Source organism: Nelusetta ayraudi, unplaced genomic scaffold (assembly GCF_046127955.1).
Source record: "Nelusetta ayraudi isolate G7.1 ecotype Tasmania unplaced genomic scaffold, CSIRO-AGI_Nayr_v1 ptg000057l, whole genome shotgun sequence".
NCBI classification, from domain to species: Eukaryota; Metazoa; Chordata; class Actinopteri; order Tetraodontiformes; family Monacanthidae; genus Nelusetta; species Nelusetta ayraudi.
In genome coordinates, this window is record NW_027466107.1 from 451,258 (window position 1) to 467,198 (window position 15,941).

General features: G+C 46.0%; 3 protein-coding genes across 3 annotated transcripts; all 3 read right to left on the reverse strand.

Moving 5' to 3' along the window:
* Window positions 1–223: 223 nt before the first annotated feature.
* Window positions 224–3,131, reverse strand: cdk21 (cyclin-dependent kinase 21). The gene is made up of 7 exons (XM_076038671.1): window positions 2,856–3,131; window positions 2,573–2,705; window positions 2,047–2,214; window positions 1,512–1,621; window positions 1,377–1,427; window positions 760–892; window positions 224–607 (listed from the first exon to the last, which is right to left on the reverse strand). Exons 1-7 carry the CDS (start codon window positions 3,083–3,085, stop codon window positions 506–508), a joined length of 927 nt encoding a protein of 308 aa, XP_075894786.1. The 5' UTR covers window positions 3,086–3,131; the 3' UTR covers window positions 224–505.
* A 590-nt stretch (window positions 3,132–3,721) lies between these two features.
* Window positions 3,722–8,650, reverse strand: retsat.2 (retinol saturase, tandem duplicate 2). The gene is made up of 11 exons (XM_076038678.1): window positions 8,427–8,650; window positions 7,506–7,688; window positions 7,166–7,407; window positions 6,188–6,389; window positions 5,898–6,095; window positions 5,658–5,777; window positions 5,423–5,561; window positions 5,198–5,307; window positions 4,941–5,110; window positions 4,307–4,466; window positions 3,722–4,168 (listed from the first exon to the last, which is right to left on the reverse strand). The coding sequence occupies exons 1-11, from the start codon at window positions 8,584–8,586 to the stop codon at window positions 4,020–4,022; spliced, it is 1,833 nt and encodes a 610-aa protein (XP_075894793.1). The 5' UTR covers window positions 8,587–8,650; the 3' UTR covers window positions 3,722–4,019.
* Window positions 8,651–9,354: 704 nt separating this feature from the next.
* On the reverse strand, window positions 9,355–15,815 carry nmt1a (N-myristoyltransferase 1a). Its single transcript, XM_076038666.1, has 12 exons — window positions 15,661–15,815; window positions 13,737–13,842; window positions 13,358–13,502; window positions 13,126–13,244; window positions 12,836–12,927; window positions 12,602–12,718; window positions 12,283–12,453; window positions 12,058–12,166; window positions 11,782–11,952; window positions 11,525–11,689; window positions 11,236–11,373; window positions 9,355–10,829 (listed from the first exon to the last, which is right to left on the reverse strand). The coding sequence occupies exons 1-12, from the start codon at window positions 15,762–15,764 to the stop codon at window positions 10,809–10,811; spliced, it is 1,458 nt and encodes a 485-aa protein (XP_075894781.1). The 5' UTR covers window positions 15,765–15,815; the 3' UTR covers window positions 9,355–10,808.
* Between the last annotated feature and the right edge of the window lie 126 nt (window positions 15,816–15,941).

The window sequence follows — 15,941 nt, forward strand, 5'->3', positions numbered from 1 at the left end:
GTCAGTCAAGGGATCAAAACTATGAATGAACACATATGGAAGATGTATTGAACAACAAAAAGTAAAGTGTGAAATAACTCAAACAAGTTTTAGATTTCAGATTGTCCAGAACAGCCACACTTCATATAAAACAGACCTGACAGTGTGTGTGAGTGTGAGTGTGAGTGTGGAACCCAAAGAACCCAATCAGTGGAGGGGCGTTAGAATTTCTCAAAATACCTTTATTTGTCGCATTACTTTATTTATTCATTTATTTATCTTTTAAGAAACTCAACAAAACAGAAAGTGCTTGATGCAAAAGTCCATCACAAATCACAAATAAAAGACGTAAAAACGCCACAAACCAACTCAAATTTGCTGCACTTTCACGTATCTGACAGAGGAAAACATTCTGCACTAACAACAGTAACACTCGGCAACACATACACAAAAACACTGCGTGTTGGTGAATCAAAGAACAACAATCTTTTGTCAGAAGGCTGCAGGCTGGAGGCGGAGCTCATGGTTATTCCTGCTGTGACGAGAAGCTTGAGGTCCTGGTGAAGAACGGATGAGCCAGCGCCTTGACAGCAGATATCCGTCTGGACGGCGTGAAGGCCAAAAATTGCTGCGGGGGGGGGGAGAAAAAAAAAAATAACATGAAGGAATTGACATGGAGAAAAGTACACATTTTCAAAACCTTTGTCCTAATTTATTCCACAACAACCAATATTTTATTGGCAGGGAAACTCAAAGTCAGAAAAACGCAGGTCAGCTCACAGACAGCAGGTGGTTCTGATCGGGGTCCAGGTTGTGCAACAGTTTGGTTCCAGGGCATTTCAGTCCCCACTGGATGCAGTATGAGATGGGACTGTCCGCAGGCCAGTCTTCCTCGCTGGGCAAACCGATCACCCTGACAAAGGTCAACACAACAGGGTGCGGAAAATAAACCTCATGTCATCGTTTCGGGTTTTGAAGCTCTAATTGAGTTTCTGAGAATGAGATCAAACAGAAAAAGCAAAGGTTTTCAAACGTAAACTTGTATTATGGTGGTGACAGGGCTTTCATAATAAAGTAGGTATGTGGGGTTACAGCCCTCTTGTGGGTTAAGTGGGTACTGCAAGTGGGGCACACAACATTTTCATACTCCTCCAGCCAGAGTACGAAGAAATAAATATTCAGTATTTGTTGAAAATGGCAATTCAAAATGACATTAAAAAAAAGAGGAGGTGATTAAAGTCCATGTCACTCATTCTCACACAGTCAATGTGCATCACCTGATTTAAAGGACCCAGTTTTTGTATCTAACGCTTTGAATTTTGGATCACAATCCCAGCTGAGTTTTACATCAATCCGGCCAAAAGGAGAAGTGGAAAAAAAAAAAAAAAAAAACTCACTCGAAGATTTTGAGGAGCTGCTGCATCTCTGAGTATCCCTGAAACAGCGGCCTGTGTAAAGAAGACACGTGAAAGGCAGAGTGAGGAACCCCCCCCAGGGCCTGGAAAACACAAAGCGAGACTCGGCCCACCTACCTCTGCTGGAGCAGCTCGGCAAAGACACAGCCGACGCTCCACACGTCCACCGAGGACGTGTAGGCCGAGTTTAGCAGCACCTCGGGCGCTCGGTACCACAGCGTCACCACCTGCACCCACAGCAGGAGCCACGGCGGAGAGAGGAGGCAGGAAGTGCAGACAGAGTGGAGGTGGGAGGGAGAGAGGGGGTTGGAAAGACACCGCCGGGGGGCTGGTAAACCAGACGGCGCAAGAAAAACTGCGGAGCTGCAGCGCGGACGGAGCTCAGTAGCTGTGCTTCCATTACCCCCCTAGAATTGTGCAAAACCTAAACATGGCAATTAAAAACTGGTTAAACTGGGAAAAACCTCTCAAACATGGCTCAAAGGTTTTGACGCTCTCATGAGGTGGTTTTTCCAGACGTATCCATAGAGAGGTATATCGCAAAAGTGTCATGAAAAGACTTTTTTTTTTTTTTCCCGCATTGATTGGACGCGAGGTTCGGGGTCAGGTGACCAGGTCACTTCAAAACTGTCATGAAAACGCGGCGACTTACACCCGGAGTGAGAGCCGCGTTGAAGCTGTAGATGCGGGCCAGGCCAAAGTCTGCGATCTTCACCTCGCCGCTGCTGCTCACCAGGATGTTTTCGGGCTTGAGGTCGCGGTGCACCACCATGTTTGTGTGCAGAAAGTCCAGGCCTCGCAGCAGCTGCTGCATCACATCCTGCAGCCACACAGACAGAAGAGGTGGGTCGGCCCGGGGCTTTCTGGTGAGCTGCAGTTATTTTTATTTCTGGAATAACAAAGGCCTGAAGAGCAATGTCTTATCAGTTTCACGGTGCATTAAGTTTTTTTTTGTTTGTTTGTTTTTTTTTAAGCTGCAGATATCACATGACAAGAACCTTTGCAGGGCTCCCACAAAAACAAATTGTTTGGAAGTGGGCTGATTAAAAAGTGCTACAGAGTGAAAAACATCTGTCCTGATGTGCAAGATCAACCATCAAGATGTCCTTGGACGGACGGTGAAATCAAATCCTGTGCTTATGGGATGCAGGAACGTGCACTTTGGCGAGAGTTGACACCTTGATCTTGTGGCGGCTCAGTCCAGCCGCCGGCACCGTGGACAGGTAGGTGGACAAGTCCTGGTCAATGTACTCCAACACCATGGTTAAGTCCAGGCCCCAGCTGGTTGAAAGCGCCGACACATCCAGCAGCCTGATAGATCAGGATTATATAAACACTCGGCATTATATAAATAACTGACTTGGTATTTTAACGTATTATTTCTATTTTAAGGTATCGTTTGTCGAGGTAGTCGTAACCTTGCTGCCATTTAATCATTAAACCTAGCGTTCTAAAACTTACTCGACAATGTTGGGGTGGTTGAAGAACCTCATTTTCATAAGCAGCGACACCTCGCGGATCATGACGGTGGGGATGCCGAAGCCGGAGGCCTCGCCGCGGACGTTGAGCTTCTTCACCGCTAGTAGTCGCTGTTCGCCCTCCACCTCCCTGGCCTTGTACACCTTGCCGTAGGCTCCCTCGCCGACTTCTGACAGCAGCTCGTAGCGGATGTGCCCGGTGCCCGTATCCATTGTCAGCCAGAACAGAGCAATTACGCCCCACTTTCCTTGTTTAAACCGATTTTGTCAAGTGACAAACTCTTAAAAATGTGCCAGTTTTCGCCGTGCTCATGCCTTCAGTGAAGGGCGGACAATAAGCTAGTTCCGCGATGGTCGCTAGCAGGGCATCACCTGGAGGAAGTGAAGTGGAGGCAATTAACGAGCTACTGTTCGGCCCTATTATCAAATAAACCCCGTGGTTTCACTTGTCAGCCTTACCGTACCAGACAATCCGAGTCGTTCTTTCGGCGGCGGCAGCAAAAAAAAAAAAAAAATGGGGCGCGAATTGACAGACGGAGATGGATTGGAAAGAAAACGTTGGACGAGAGAAAGAGAGAGGGGGAGGAAAAAAAGAAAAAAAAAAAGACACCCCCTCCCATAGGCCGCGTCCCAATTTGCTGTGCCCATGTCTTGTTCACGTGGACATGCTGCGTTCAACTATGTATAAATCCGCCATTTACGAGCAACTGCAAAATGCAAGTAATAAACCCACAATAAAAGAAGAAACAGCTCCGGTGATACACATCGTATACATGAACAAATGTCAAGTTCAGAGCTCAACGAGCTACTTGATTTAACCGGACCTAATAACTGCAGACAAACACAAAGTTTGTGTAAATGGAAGCGGTCTTTTATTAATTCCAACCTTTGTACTCCTTCTACAAACTGTACGCACACACCCAGGCACGGAAATAAAGGCAGTGAAAACATAGCATTGTGTGCGGTGCATTAATGAGCCGTTTATACAAGCACAAGTAAAAGTCAGGGGTTGGCAATGTTCACATCACCCATCAGTATGACTCATGATACGAGTATGAGGGTCAGCTTACAATCAGCAGCGCATCATGTCGATAATGTATGTGTTTACAGTTAGTTAGCGAGAGCTCAGCCGAGCGCCGACATGCAGCTACTCCCCTTTCAGCTTTTCATTCATATATTTGGTTTTCTTTGCCAGGGCGATGGTGTCCAGGTGGAGGTTGCGGTTGAGAATGGCGGAGCCGCAAGTGAGAGCTCCAGCAAGGGCGCCGGCGAAGCCGCACAGGAACAAGTCCTGACCTGCAGGTACGAGGAGGGAAACAAAACAGAAAGACAGTTTCAAAATGTGTATGATTTTTTTGGGATTATATATATATTTTTTTGAAGGAAGCAGAGGTGAGGTGTGAATGACGACGACGACGTGGCACAGGGACTCACCCGTCAGGTAGAGGTTCTTCAGCGGAGTCTGGGGTCTCACCATGGCGTTGAGCTCGGGACTGAATCGGCCTTTTCCGTGATCCGCCCCGTAAATTTCTCCTTTGGGAGCTCCGATGTAGTGCGTGTTTGTGATGGGTGTGCCGGCGTCAACGTACTCAATCTGCACCGGCGGAGAAACACGGGCGATTAAACGTTACAATATTAAATCAGGGCTATAGACAAAAGACACGCTCGAAGAAAGGCCAAATAGCTATGCCACTGGTGGCATTTACAAAAAACAATGAAATACAGGGAATGCTGTGAATGATGAGTGATAGAAAGCAACAAATCATTGAATTTGGTGGATAAGGAGAACTCAGGTGCCACATTCAAATCTACTTCCAGCCCTCTGCATGTTCAAGTCATTTTTTTTTTCTGCCACGTCAAGAAGGCAAGAAGACGTGGCTGCCATTGAAGTCAATAAGACCACTTGGAAAAAGAAAAAAAAAAAACAATGCATTTTTGTGAAAATACTGACTTAGCATTTAGGCAAAGAGAAAGGAAACCACATCTTGTAGTTTATAAAATAAAGCTTTTGCTTTTGTTCGTTAAAAGACACGGTTGTCCTGCCTTTGTGTCTGGAGAAGGGTGTTACCTTGTCCTGGGTGATCTTGGGGAAGATGTCCATCACAGATTCCAGGCAGGTGTCGATGAAAGCCTGCTTCAGCTCCTTGTACTCGGCTCCTCTGTTGTTCACTTTGTCGTCCTTCCACTCCTCGAACCACTTGTAGTTTGCGAAGGAGACCAGACTCAGCGTGGACTTTCCTGGAGCAGAGAGAAAACACAGCTTTCAGACAAAACTGTGCTGTCCTCATGACTCTCCCGGCTCAGCTCCACCTCCCGTCTCCGTACCGGGCGACCTCTCCTCCCAGGTCGGATCTTTGGCCGAAGGGGAGGCGACAAAAAGCAGCGGGATTTTTCTCGCCGACTCCTCTCTCTTTCCGTTAAGGTATTTCTCCACCCTGTTAAAGAAAAAAATAAAAATAAATCACACAATCAATTACATTAATCAGTCATCCATCAACCTGTGTGAAACAGAATTTCTGAGAATCTGAGGATGGCCCAAAAAAAACTCACAGCTCGTCGAAATTGTTCTCGCTGAAGATCCAGTAGTTGTCCGCTTTCAGGCCCAGCTCCTCTTTGGTTCCGTTCAGGCCCACAAACACACTCAGTCCACCCTCTCCGTGCTTCATCATGCTCAGCTGCTTCTGGATGTCTGCAAGAGTGACGGCGCCGCATGAGTCAGTGCCAGTCTCATCTCATCTCCTCTCATCTCCTCTGTAGACGTTATGTGTAAAAAATAGAAACTCGCCTGGCAGGGCCTGGAGCTCTCTGGGCAGCAGCTCCTTGTAGGTGTTGAAGATGCCGGCGTTGGAGATGACCAGGGGGGCGCGGATGTGCACCTCCTCTTGACCTTTCATGACACTGACGCCTGGAATCGTAAAAACACGGGGCAGTCAGCAGGTGTGTGTGTGTGTGTGTGTGTGTGTGTGTGTGTGCGTGTGTGTGTGTGTGTGTGTGTGTGTGAGGAACATGAGACAACCGAGCCCACCATAAGCTTCCTGGGCGTCGTTAAACAAGATGCGGTTGACTGGAGCTCGGACCAGAACAGCGCCCCCTGCCTTCTCAATGATAGGGATCATGTGGTAGGCAATCTCAGTGGCTCCGCCCTTTGGGTACCAGGCGCCATTCAAGTAGTGAGTGACCAGCAGGCTGTGCATGGAGAAACTAGCATCTTTGGGCATGTTGCCTGCAGAGTGGAGATTTAGGAGGACGTGAGTTCTATCTGGAGAAGAAGAAGAAGTGTCGGCCAGCGAGAGGACGGTGGCTGGGGGTTGGTACCGTAGGTTCCAAAGATGTAGGCGAAGACGGCCCGCAAGTCCTTGTTGTCTGTCAGCTCATTCACCACCTCGGTCAGACTGCGTGGAGCCAGTTGGAAGAAGGAAGACATGCGCCTGATGAGGCCGGTGAAGACAAGGAACTTGGAGACGGGTGCAGGGAGGAGCTTTAGCAAGGCGAGAGCCCAGATACCATGTCCGGCTTGCTGCAGAGAGAGAAATATTAAAAAAAACAACAACAGAAAAACAGAAGCACTGGTGAGCTACTCAAGCACGAGATAATAGATTAGTTCCCCTGGAAACTCTGTTTTACATGATTATATGTCAAAGGTCCCATATTATTTCAGAGTATTCACATTGAATAATCAGAATCTCTAGTATGCTAGCAAACCCTCCAGAAAAGTTTTAGCTGGATGAAAAAAGGCCAAATATGGGGTCCAAGAGCTGCCAGAATCCGGGCTTGTTAGTGGCTGTGAAGCTCCGACCCTTCAAAACAGAAGCCCACAAGTGTGCAGTAGTTGAAGTTCAATCATCTGTTGTTATTGACGCTGCTGAATGGAAAAGACATGACAACTTGCTTCTGCTTACATAACGCAGAGCAAAGCTAAAACAATGCAGCAGAATTCACAGCAGAGACAAAGATGCTGCTTTGTCTGCAACTGAATGCCAGACTCATGCAACTTGGTAATTACGCAATACATCATCTGATGAGAGGGTTTGCCAACTCTGCCGACCTTTGACTCAGCAACCCTTGAGCGACATGTAATTATCAACAACACAAGACATCTGGACAGTGAGATTTCTCAAGCACTCAAAGTTCGAAGAGGCGCATGGTTCACTGTGGGAAGGGGCACTTTTACTCTATACGTTAGCGCGAGGAGAAAACTAGTACTTGCAAGATAATAATGAAACACACCAACAACAATAACTATCAGGTTTTCTACTTGAACGCTGCATAAGAAATGCATAAAGTTTGACCCACTTTGGCCAATTTCAGGTACTCATCGATGGCCTTCTCCTCGCCGGGGAAACACTTCTTCAGCTCCTCAGGGAAGCGCTTCCTGCCACTGTAGATGGGATAGCGGCGGCGGTTCTCAGGCGGTCCCAGCACCACCTGGTCGTAGGGGTTCTCCAGGGGCTCCCACTGCAACTGGCCATTGGTCAGCTGGTCCAGCATGCAGCGGAAGGGCTTGTGATCCAGCAGGTCGCCGATATAGTGGATTCCTGAAAGAGATGGCGGAGGATTAGCGCTCCGTAGCTCGCACGGGTGGCTGCCATGTATTTCTCTGAAGGGACATTAACTGAGATCCAGAGAGCCTCACCGACGTCAAACTCAAAGCCCTTCTCCTTGAACGTGTGGCAGCAGCCTCCAGCCCGGTCATGCTGCTCCAGGACCAGAACTTTCTTTCCCACTTTGGCCAGCAGCACGGCGAGGCCCAGACCTCCCACCCCGCTGCCGATGATGACGGCATCCAGGTTCTCTGGAACTTTGCTGGCCACAAAACCTGCAGGGAACAGCGGCACGTGAAGTCACCGTCTTCTCATGTAGGCATCGGCGAGTGGGTGCCGAGTGGAATTTCTGTCTTTTGGCATAATTTACTGCTTGTGGAAAACCCATTATCTCCCCTGCATGGCTCAGCTTGGGTTGCACGCGGAAAAACAATGCTGAGACAAAACGAGTGTGTGAAAGTACTCTTGAGAATGTGATAGGTGAATTACGACATGTATGGACGGACTGGTTTTGGAACCAGGACAGGTTTCACTAACACTGTTATACTTAAAAGTATGGGATATATAGCTACAAGACCTGCTCTGAATGACACACCTGCTTCACTTCACTTCACTTCACTTTTAATCTTGACGCACATTTCTCATGTTGTTTTATTTATGTATTTATTTATTTATTACAGTTTAACAGGGACTCGTCTTGTTTCCCTCTTGTTGTTTTTAATGTTTTTTTTTTTTAATCTTGATCATTTAATTCATACAGCAAATCAATTAACCGCAGCCTGACAACGTAGAAATATTTATTTTTATTCAATTTAAACAACAAAAAAAACAACAAGAAATTTAAATAATAAATAAATTCATATTACACGTTTTTTTATTTTTTATTTATTTTTTATAAGCAAACAAAACCAGACGTTTATTCATAGAAAACAAAACAATAAACGCCCCACAGTGCAGCAATGTCCGATAGTAAACAAGACACTGACCGCCTTGTCCGGGGTCCTTAAACTCACCTTGCTTCAGAACTTTATTTTTCTCCTTCCGGTCGTGAATCATCTTTTTCAGCGGTTCCCGAGTGTCCGTTTCGAAGGGATTCGGGCCGGAGCTTCCGAAGGCATATTTATAAATAAATATGAGCAAACAAACAGAAATTAGCGCCACGCTGAGAAGCATTTTGGCGATAACTGTCGTCTGGGGAGCGTACACACAGTTCCGCGTAGCTCCTTGTACACAGCAAGCACCGCCCACTTACGTAACTGGCAGTCGCGTGTCCGCAACGGCCAATCAGCGTCAAGGTTTACCGAGCCCGTTGCCCTGTTCTCACACAGGTCATTCGAGTATTTAATGGTTATTGGTTTTTCTTACGACCCCAGGTATACTTTCCTAGTTTGATCAAATAAAATTTAGATTTTTTTTTCTCTTTTCATTGAATCGCAACGTTATTCTTTAACTCAGCTCTGACTTTAAAATACGATTTTCTATAAATCCAGAGAATAATTAAAAAATAACCTCTCGTTTTGTTCATCTTTGAATTAGACAGAAAAACGAACAAAAAAAACCCAATAACACGCAATGGTTGAACTGCACTGCTCAGTCCTTCAGCCGTGACTGTGATACTGATAACCTCCTGTGACCTGGTAAAATCCATCTCTCATGTTGCATTCTTATCAGATAATATAGTAACGGTGTCAGCAGTTCCCCAGATAGTTTGGACTTCAGACTTTTTTGCACTTTCATAAACCACTCTGCTTTTCATTGTAATTTAAAAAAAAAGGATGTATTGATATATAGCAGTATTTCATCCTAAAGGCCAAAGGTTCATTTCATGTAGGATTTAAGTCTACTTTGAAATCACTTTTATTATCTTAGCTTACAAAACGGCGACAAGAGAGTTTCTGTCATTCAATCAACAAACCTCCGACCGTGACCACGACAAGCAGCTCACAGCAACTTCTAGACTTTATTTCCTTTTTTTGTTTCGCTCAAATAAACAAAAGTCAACTGCACCTCCACAGATCTCTTGCTTCATCAGAACGCCATCATTTCTTTTACATCTATTCGTACAAAGAACGACATTTGCAACACTGCTTTCCGCGGTAGCTCCACCTCCACCATCACCATCCACCCACCCAGAATCCACCTGCACAGCTCACCTTTTTCCATGTCATTGCTACGGCTCCTCATTTTAAAATGCAGCAAGAAAAAAAAAAAAGCATAGAAACTGTGATATTAACTGATGAGGTCGAACAAAACATCTTTCTGCAGCCAAGAGTTCAACAGTCTGTGTTATATGGATGTAAACAAGTTGGCAGATTTTTCATCTGATTGATTTAGATTTTTTTAAGACTTCCTGTGTGTCCCATTCAGCCCTCAAGCACGTTTCATTTGTGTTTTGGACCTTGCACGCATTTAGAGTGGGGTCAACATCAGAACCAGGGTTTGCTGAAGAAGCGAGAGTCAAAACTCTGCCCTCCTCCTCAAAACCTGACACACGTCAGTCTTCAGTCGTTCAGGACTTTGGGTTAGTGCAGCCAGCTGTAGGGAAGCCACGCGAGCTGAAGAAGAAGATGGTGACGAATCACAGAAAATGAATAGAAAGTCTAGCATGAACATCCAGTGCCGTGCTGAGACCTGGACACTTTAACAACTGATGGAAGGGAGGATTTCATGAGAATGAAAATAAACAAAAAGGTCAAGCAGGACAAGAGAACTCTTAACAGAAGCCCTTATCTGGTGTCCACGTTTGGTATTTATTCACTCACCTCTCCTTTGAGCTTTTGTTTGTTTGTTTTTTACCGTTAAAATATTTTTGGATTATTTTGATTTTTCTTTAAACTCTAAAACTGAATGATGACATTTATTATGTTTTTTTTTAAATTGCAAAAAAAAAAAAAAAAAAAAAAAAAAAAAAAGCACTTCCAACATTGATGAATAAAAGAACACAGTAGATTGTAGTCTGCGTGTGTCAGGGTGTGAGCCGTTGTCAGGTCTGATATTATTTACATGTACTGCCGCGTTTCGCAGGTATGGCGACCGTGAGCGTTTGGCTACCAGTGATCTGTGCAAACCGTTTCCGTGTGTGGTTGGTTGGTACAATCAAGACAGCTCTCAGATGAAAGTAGAGTTGTTTTTGGGATGGCAACTACAATGGCTTAAGGTCCATGTGATCGAGAGAGGATGAAGAGCAGGAGGAGGACAATGACGCCGACCTCCATCCTCCCCACCCGGCAGCGGTAGTGCAGGTCAAAGTTCAACGGGTCAAAAAGTAAAAATGGGCGGTGGGTATTTTGCTTTCCATTCCCAAGCAGACAGTCATCGTTCCATCAGACATGTTGGTCGGTGCGACCACTGCGGTCTCTCCTGGCATGTCGGTGATGTTATGGCGTAAAGTGATGTCACTGCAGCACCAAGCCCACCTGCGACAACGACAGAGAGTCTTCATCATTTCTGGAGACACGGACCGGTAGGCTGTTACCTTGCCCCAACCACAGTGCTTCATCATGAAAAAAAAAAAGAAGACATCTTTGTGATGTCACAAAGGGCACTGATAACTCTCCCAATTTAGTGACTAGAGCTTCCTCCCAGGTGTATGTTACCACCATAGACAGTTTTTTTTTTTTTTTTTTTGCAAAATGTTAAAGATGAGCAGGAGGCTGTAAACAGAGGGCTAAAAAAAAAATGCTGTTTCTTTCTGGAGTTCTGGTTCTGGAGTTTTTCAGGTTATTGCTCCAGTAAGGCTGCACTTCTCACCCATTAATGCTTAACAATACTAGACAGCAATTATACAAGAATCTAAAAAAGAAAAAGAAAAAAAAAAGTCACCTTTTCCGACCCCATGCTGGGACACTTCCAATTGTACAGGTAATACTGTAGATTTCCATCACCAATTCCAAACTTGAGCTTCTCCAAGAAAGTCTTGTTTTCCATTAGATCCAGTGCATTGAAGACATCAAACCCTTTCTGTATGGAGACAAGCAACGACCATGAGCCACACACACACACACACACACACACACACACACACACACACACACACACACACACACACACACACACACACACACACACACACACACACACACACACACACGGGCTGGAGGGGGACACGCACCGACTTGGCCAGGATGAGGGCGTCGGACATCAGGTCGAGCAGGGGCGCGGTGGTGTGCACGTTGTAGAAGGAGTACGCTGCCTTCAGACTGCGGTGCACAGGGTGGTTCATGATGGTGGAGGGCAGTGTGTAAAAGCTCAGAAAGTCAGTCACCTTCCCGTTGTTCTGTTGGGACGGGAAACACATATCTGCAGTGAGGAGGTGGCGAGCGAGAGGTGGACGAGGCGGATGCATCCACAGCAAAACGCTGCCATTACCTCCACCAGGTAGGTGTCGATAATGTTCTCTCGGGGAAGCAGCCAGTGTTCCACCTCTTCCTGGTTCATGGAAGGCACCAGGCTGAACTGGCTGAGGTACTCGCGGAGGAGCCTGTGCACCACCGGCACATCCTTCTTGGTCATTGGCCTCAGACCTTGAGTCTTCGGAGCCTGAGGTAGAGATGACAGGGTATTGATGGTTTCTTTTCTTTAAAGTGGGGGGAGGAGTAGTGGTGGATGCTTGGGGGGGGGGGGGGGGGCTTTTTGTTCACTTACATCAGGCAGACGGTACAACTTCATGGTGCGCTGCATAGTCATGTTCCTGCTCAAGTGGGAAAACTTCACCTCGATCAGTTTGCGTGGGTTCAAAGAGCGATGCCAGTACCTGCCAGATGAAACCTCGTCAGGCACCGAGCACAGACAGGAAGGACGTGCACATGCACGAGGAGTGAGAGTGAGAGTGAGAGTGAGAGTGAGAGTGAGAGTGAGAGTGAGACCCACCTGCACGTGCCAACCGGTTTAGGCAGCACCACTCCGGCAGTGTAGACTGCCTGGAAGATTCCCTGCAGGTTGACCCGTCTGGTGATTTCTCTAATCAGAACCGGAGCCATTCGTTTGGAGCGGAGCTTCTTGTGCACGCACAGGAAGTTGATCTCAACCATTTTCTTATCTCTGAACCGTGCAAAAACAACCATCATAAACATGTGCATTGCATACATTGGAATTTAAAAAGTCCATATGTTTGTTTTGTTTTTTTGTTTTTTACTGTGGCCTCAGTTGAGAGGTTGTATGTTGTCCAAGTGCTGCACTGTCCACTTACATCTCGTAGATGCAGATGGTGGCCGGAATGGCACTGATGAAGCCCACCAACTTCTGGTTGGAGTTCACTCTCACCCCACAATGCCACTGGGGCAACCAGCCAGGTGGCCGCAGGGCCCTGAGGGTGGGACAGGTTGACTTTAAGATGCAAATCATTGCTTCACTTGGAAAGGGTTCATCAATTAAAACTGCAGTCAAATCACTCATAATTGATATCAATGAAGAGAGAAGTTACCAGAGAAGAAATTCAGGCGAGTAGTCAAACCGGAACATATTGTCATCATCCTCCACATAGTTCTCATTGAGAAGCGTGTAAAGCTCCTTGAGCTGAATAAAAAGGATTTAAAAAAAAAATAAATAAATTGAGTTTGAATTTATTCAGACTAGCATGGCTAAGAAGAGTAAAAATGCCTGAACAAAAGCATAAATACTTGGATCTCAGAGGTCCAGAGGACACTTAAGCATGTCATTAATGTACATAGTCATGACATTTATTCAAATTTATAACAGTGTGTGCAGTCTTACCACAGCAGGGTTCCCCAAGTCCAGAGTGTCCCAGCCGAAGCCCTGAGGGAGGCTGTACGGCTCCTCTCGAATGATGTCCTTGTCAGGTTCGATAGAGCCATATGATGTCACCGTCTCCCCTGGAGGAGGGAAAAAAAGCTAAACATGAGGCCAATAGACACATAGCACACTGCAAGCACTTTATAATGATGGTTCGTTTCACACAGACGTGAAAGAGACTTCAGTATCTTGCCTAGTTTGGGCACAGGCTGCGTGTCCCAGAACTGGTAACTCCTTCGAGTTGCCTCCTCCATGGTTTTGGCAGGGCCTTGACCGACAGAGAACAGCTCGATGGCCTTCTGGATCTCCTGTAGCTTATCAGCGGGCAGCGAGTTCACCTGTTTGGAAAGGGGATAAAAGGGAATAAAGGCTTTGCCAAACTGAAGGCTTCCACTGGATACTGTGACTTTCTGAACTCTCTGGAGAGGCTGCTCCAAATGAAGTGAGGGATGAAACATTTTTTTTAAAAAAACAAAACAAAAAAAACAACCAAAAACTTGGAGAACATTGAACCTTTCAACAAATGTGTAAAAAAAAAAGAATTAGACATATATAATTCATTGACTGAGCACCTTGGCAAGAGGGTCCTGGACTACTTCTGTGGCACCAGTTTTCTTCTTCTTTTTCTGCTTCTTTTTCTTCTTTTTGGCACCAGTGTCGTCACCAAGACCTCTGTCACTGAAATGGGCCAGAAAAGAGAGGGAGAGAATCGGTCTTTTGTTGTCCAACAGCAAATGGAAAACAAATCCTGTCCCAATGTGTTATGCGCAACATAAAAATGGGATGCATTAGTTGAAATACACCCTTTGTAATTGTGACTAAATAATACACCAATTTTGAACAAACTTCTACATGAGCAGGTTATTTAAACCAGCTCTCTGAGAAAGTTGTCTAAGGAAAAAAACCAAAACAGCAAGAAAACAACATCTCACAAAAATGACCAGATACATAAACATCAAGTTTAGTGTCGCTCTCCATCACTAACTTGAGACAAATCAAAAACATCAAAGTCACATTTTATGTCGTATTATGTTGTATAACGCTGTATTAATTATCACTCAAGACTGATCCAGCCAGAACCTCAAACAGATATGTGTGCTGCTGAACCCTGCGGTCGCGTCATCACAACCTGAGGAACTGGCAACCCCCCCACTCAGCCATCCAGATTTCTGACAGAGACCGCATACTTACAGAGGATAATCTCATTAGTGTCCGAGGGAGGAGAGCGGCCCAGCTCTGGCCCTGCGCTCCTAACACCAGCACAGATGGTGAATCACATGACCTCTAGAAGAAGGGTGCATGGTTTCCACGCATGTGTACATGTGTATGTGCAAGAGGTCAGCGAGTGGCCCGGGACAATGGACAACAAAACATTCAATAGTTTGTTCCACAGGCTTCCATGTCAAAGGAGCGGAGCAGCTAACAACCAGAACTATTCTGTTTCCGAGTGTGTGCAAATGTGCGCATGTGCGTGTGCGGAGAAGAGTGGCAGTAGAACTCAGGGGGCTTCTCTCTTCTCTTCAATTAATTAACAGGGTCATCACTTTCTGCTTACAGCAGATGTGGGACACACTGCAAAAAATACATTTTGGTGTCATTTCATTGGAGCTTTCCAAAGGCCTCTGATGAATCTTAACTTTTGAGAAGTGAAACTTGGAAAAGAAAAAACTATACCTGGCTGCAACTAATGCCACACTTTGAGGTGTGGTTGTAAAATACAAACTAGCTCTTGCTAAAAAATGTTTTACTGTCTTTGCCCCTCTCCCCGGGTCTTTGTCACTGCTTGGTAGATTAACAGAGGCTGCATTCACTTATTATGAAACATTAATCAAGTGCTCTTCATTTATACTGATTATTTCGCAGCGTTATTAGAGCGGCAAATGTTCCACGGACATCTTGATATTATCCGTGTACGGAAAGCGTTTGGACAGTTTCGTTTTTTAATCGTTTCACTTTTAATTTGACTGATGTCTGGATCCAGATTCTCAGCAGACAACAGGGGTTTGACAGCTACGTTAGCATGCACGCTAACTAGCTTAAATGTCAACTGGGGTTAACGTGAATTGCATAAATTGGGGGGCCGGTGAACGAATGTACGAATGTGTATCCTTCATGACTACTTCAAGAAAAAGAGCAAAGGACTTTTCCCACATAGTCGTGCGTGTAAGAACAAATAGCGGCTTAATTATGATTATCGTCCAGCTACTCGATTTCTAACCCCATACAACGCCTTGATACCGGAGCTGAAGGAGAACGAGTCTAAAGCCCGCCCCCCATAGCAAGAGAACACACTCTAAACCAATCAGCTTCGAGGACTGGCAAGCGAGTGCCTCTTCTAACCAGTAGCGTATATCCGAGGGGGCGGGACAAATACCGACCGATGGCCGTCTACCCCCGAGTGCTCGCCGAGACTTTGTGGCTCGTAACCGATTGCGCCACAGAACGCAGCGACGACATTCACTTTGGGGCGCCGCGCTGCTCAGGTCGCCTTCTTACCCATCGTCAAAGTGGTGCTCCTCATTTTCACAGTCGCTGCAGTGTCCGTGGTCCTCTACATCTTCTTTCTCCGGCATCGGTGCTGTCTCATTCTCATCCGCCATCTTCAACCAGGAAGTGAGGAGCCACCGCGTGCCACCGATAGCTTTAAGATCCTTCACTGCTATTGGCTGAGAGCGCCGCGATGTCTTCTGCTTCCTGCCTGAGGGGAACTCGCGCTCATGTGAGGTGTAGACTTTCTCGCGATTGTTTTATGACGGTTCATTAACATAGGCGGTCAA